Source organism: Fukomys damarensis, unplaced genomic scaffold (assembly GCF_012274545.1).
Source record: "Fukomys damarensis isolate Sample0158 unplaced genomic scaffold, DMR_v1.0_HiC HiC_scaffold_34, whole genome shotgun sequence".
In the NCBI taxonomy this organism is placed as follows: domain Eukaryota; kingdom Metazoa; phylum Chordata; class Mammalia; order Rodentia; family Bathyergidae; genus Fukomys; species Fukomys damarensis.
In genome coordinates this window covers 9,974,759-9,979,192 of record NW_022900946.1, presented here as the reverse complement: position 1 = coordinate 9,979,192, position 4,434 = coordinate 9,974,759, and the positions used below count along the sequence as shown (strand labels likewise).

The following is a 4,434-nucleotide window of genomic DNA, read 5'->3' as shown; positions in this document are numbered from 1 at the left end:
AAAAAAAAAAAAAAAAAAAAAAAAAAAAAAGGCTTGAAATTACTACAGGTCTCTTAGCCAAATTTTTTATTTCTTTTGTTAAAATGAAGAAGGAACTAAGGTTAGAGGAAACAGGAAAGAAAAACATTTAAATAACGATGACTGCTTATATTTACAGATAAATATCTTCCTAAAGAGCTATGATATTATCAAAACAATGACCTCATTTAGAAGTATGACTGAGGTATAATAATTCTTATTTTATAAGTAGGGAAAATGAAGTACAAAAATTACGTCACTTATCAAAAGTACTACAGTGGGTTGGTGGTATTAAGTATAAATCAATGCACATTCTTTGATGATAATTTGGTGACTGTTATCTAAATGTTTTATATGCATGTTCTCTGGCCCAGCAATCTCACCTCCTAGCCACTTTTTCTACAGAAATGCTTCCATAAGTAAGCAAGTTTATATCCAAAAAAGTGTTTTTTGGAGCACTGTTCATAACACAAGGCAAATAAACACTTGCAAGGATTGGTTAAAATAAAAACGTATGGTATAGATCTACGTTTTTGTGAAGCCACTAAAAATAATGAGCTAAATCTGCACGTACTGGTACGAGTAGACATCAATAGATATACAGACATTAATGATATATTGTCAAGTGAAGAAAAAAGCATGTTACAGTACAATATATAAACGTTTGTGCATATAAATATTTGCATAATGATAGATGGGTGAAAAATTCTAGGGTCTCAACACTTAATGGTGGCTTGTCTTTGGAAAATAAATCACTGAAGATTTCACCAATTTTGCTGAATGAGAGACTGCATTTATTGGTTACAAAGGACCTCAGCTAATGTTAGAATCCACATCCTGAGCCATGGGCTAGAACATTCCCTGTTCCTAGGTCTCCTCCTTGGTGGCAAAGCCCTTTCTCTCCTCCTCATCTGCAGCTGGGAAGGGGCTGGAAAGGAGGAGATAAGAACAGGTTAGACTAGCAGATGCTTTCTTCCTACTCTTTCCTTGGCTTTACGGTCTAAGGAAAATGTCTTCCAAAACATAAGGTGTAGATCTTGTGGCCTGTGGACTGGGTCTCGTCCTCTCCTACCCCCAAACCTCCCCTGTGTATTGAAGGTGCAGAGAGCAGACAGACCACCCAGACAGGTTTTGTGTGAGCCAGGGGGTTATTTCACTCCGGTGCTAGTGGGCTGAGTCCAAAAAGAGAGTTGGCTCTTGGAGAAAGGAATACAGAGGAATTTGGGGGGCAAAGAGAGTATGGTCATGCTTCTCAGAACAGGTGGTACAGATGTAATCAAGTTCCCTGGAAGGAGGAGTTGGGACAGGGTGTCTTGTCTTTGCTCCTCTTTGAGATTTCCTGTTGTGTTAGCCAGGAACAGTCTTACTCATTGGGCCTGACATCCTGTACCTGAGTTTGCAGTTATTTCAGTGTTAGTGTGAGGGATGGAGGCACGCCAAGTCCCAAGTCCCCTATTAAGAGGCTTTTCTTTGGGCCAAGATGCCCTATTGGGTTCCTGAATGGTCTTAGCCTCCTTGGCATCAGACAGATCCGGGTTCAAATGCCTGGTTTCTGGCTCTGTATCCTCCCAGCCGGGGTTTCCACATCTGCACAATGGCGATGGTGGTTTCATATCTCTGAGCAGGTGCGAGGATTACACTGAAACATGAATGTTCAGTCCTGTGCCTGGCATAGGTACATGCTTGATAAATCACAACCACCCCCTTAGAGGCAGACAACCTTCTCTGCTCTCAGTGATACAACCAGTGACACAGAGCAGGAAGGAAAGAACCAAGTCCCAGCAGCATCTAAAGGTCACAAGCCAGTGCTGTGGCCAAAATGAGGGCTTATTTCAAGAACATCTCTTTTTTGGCGTGGTGCTGGGGATGGAACCCAGGCTTTGATGCTAGGCAGGTGCTCTACCGCTGAGCTATATCCCCAGCTCACAAAGCATCCTTTAATCCATAGGAAAATCCTTATAGCTAGAACTTATAATGTTCTATGTTTTAAGCAGGGGAAAGAAATTTCTCTGGTTTCCATCCCTTACCTCAGGATTTCATCTTTCCCTGCTAGAAGTAAACACTGTTCTAAGAAAGGATACTGTTCACTGTATTGTACACTCTCCCCTTTATGGGTGAAAAATGTATCTCGGCTCCAGGAAGAATTCTTCTTCTAAGAAACTTTTTAAATCCTGAGGACACAATAAACCACGAATGATCCTACTTCCTTTATAGGTGTGGCTTGTAGGAAGCTCAGAGCCACATTTCTATTTATCACTGGAACAGTTTTAAGATCATTGTTGACACTGTGTAATGTATTGGGGAAAGGCCCAGAATTTCCTGAACAACCGGTTTGTTTTTTTTCCTATGGACACCGTAAATTATAGAACAGATTTTTCCCCCTTGTCTCTAAGACACCTCTATAACGGCCAAAGGGTACAAACTTTTAGTTATAAGATGATCAAGTCCTGGGAATCTGACATGGAACACTGTGACTATAGTTAGCAATACTGTAATGTGTACTTGAAATCTGAGAGAAGAGCGGATTTTAAGTGTCCTCACAACACGTGCACTCGAATGTTGTTAACTATGGGTGTATTAATTTGGTTCTGGTAATCATCAATGTGTGTATATACTAATTAAATCATCACTGTCCTCCTTGAATAGATACCAGCTTTGTTAAACACAGTGGCATCTCAGTTCATGAACACTTTTGTCTGTGAACAATCTGGTTTGCAAATAGAAGTGTTTGGCAAATTTTGTTTTTATTGGTGAACTCTGCATCAGGTGATGAACATGACCATGTTTTTTGTTTTTGGCAGTGGGGATCAAACTCAGGACCTTGCACTTGCGAGGCAGGTGTGGGCAACCCTGAGCCAAATCTCTGGCCCACCATAACCATGGTTTTATCTCTCCTACACGAACACAAACACGGCCATCTTTTCCAGAATCACGGAACAAATTAAGTTCATGAACTGAGGCACATGTATTTTAAAATTGAAAAAAATCTCTAGCAAATATAGGTCTCGGAATATTTTTGCTTACTGTGTTTAGTGGCTTTGTTTTTTCTCTAATCTTAATTTTTCCTTAACTCAATTACCATATTTACCTAAAAATATTACATTAGAGGTATTTCCATAACTACTACATACCACTGACGTAGAGAATAGTTCAGAAAAAATAAATAAAAAGTAAATAATACATTTCCTTTGATAAGTCAAACTCCCTGCCTTTGTTTTAAGACATCAAGTGATAGTTATTTAAAGATTATTTGAACATATATAATATATACATCATAAGAAATTTATCTGATGTTATATGTGTGTGTGTAATATAATCTGATAATGTGTAATGGAAATAATTTCTATGATTTCCTTCTTCCTGCTCATACTAGATTCCCAAATGAAACATGGACATTCATTTACAAAGCACACTTGAAAACAATTACTAACTATATGAAACTAAAAATATGCTATGAATTGAGATAGGATCTCAAAAATGACTTAGGCATCTTCTTTTGAATTGCACTGGCTAAAATTCTTGACATACACATTTAAAAATAATTGTTGCATTTGTCCTGATGGATAGAGACTGGAGGATAACTTCACAACACTTCTGTCCTAGAAGAAAACACTGATTGGGACGGTGATCTGTGAGTCAGTGTAACATGAGACCAGTTACATATGACCAGGATTCTACCCAGACAGCTGATATCACTGTCCCTCAGACCTCCTGTCTGCACTGAGGTTGCTCCAAGAAATAAACTTGGCAAAATTTATTCATACTGTAAATGCCAGAGCATAACGCAGATGGAATGGCACCGCTTTAAAAAGATGTTTTCCAAATTTGTATATAGATGAGATTTATTTTTTAATGAGGTTGAAAAACTGCTTTCATTTGTAATCACTCTACTACTTTTTACTGCAAGGCTTAAGGAGAACTAGTGCTGGAGGTCTTTGGGGCTTTAATTACAATGTCACCTTGGTTAGGGAAATACATTTCTAACTCACCAACGACCCAAATTCATAGTGTTGAAAATAGGAAGTCGCTGTAACACATGAGCTTCCCAAAATGTTTCTTTTCAGCTTGGTGATACTTGAAGGAAACAAAAAGTTCTCTTTCACTTAGTAAGAAGCAGGTTGTGCCCTACTCTAATAATTCAGTTCCTACAATTTAGAGAACTCAATCAGTGCAAAAACAAAACAGCAAGAATCTTTTCTCCAAGATAATAAGAAACCTGGCACTCTTTATGTGGAATTCAGTTCAGGAAGAGTCCTGAGAAGTTAGGGTCTATGGGGGGTGCACATGCCTGTAATCCCAGCACTCGGGAGGCTGAGGCAGGAGGATCACTGTGAGTTCGAGACCAGCCTGGACTACATAGTGAGTTCCAGGTCAGTCTCAACTGCATAGTGAGACCCTGTCTCAAAAAAAAAAAAA

The 4,434-nt window shown here is 39.0% G+C and overlaps 1 protein-coding gene across 5 annotated transcripts in view; it reads right to left on the bottom strand.

Moving 5' to 3' along the window:
- The window catches only part of Iqck (IQ motif containing K), a 121,871-nt gene that overhangs the window by 24,967 nt on the left and 92,470 nt on the right, over positions 1 to 4,434 (bottom strand). The window contains exon 9 of one of the 5 annotated variants that reach the window (XM_010610050.3): positions 734 to 946. The exons of the other annotated variants lie outside the window; for them this stretch is intronic. Coding sequence (XP_010608352.1) covers positions 813 to 946 — 134 coding nt within the window. The 3' untranslated portion in view covers positions 734 to 812. Of the gene's footprint in view, positions 1 to 733; positions 947 to 4,434 lie in introns of those variants that run through there. 5 annotated transcript variants of the gene reach the window in all.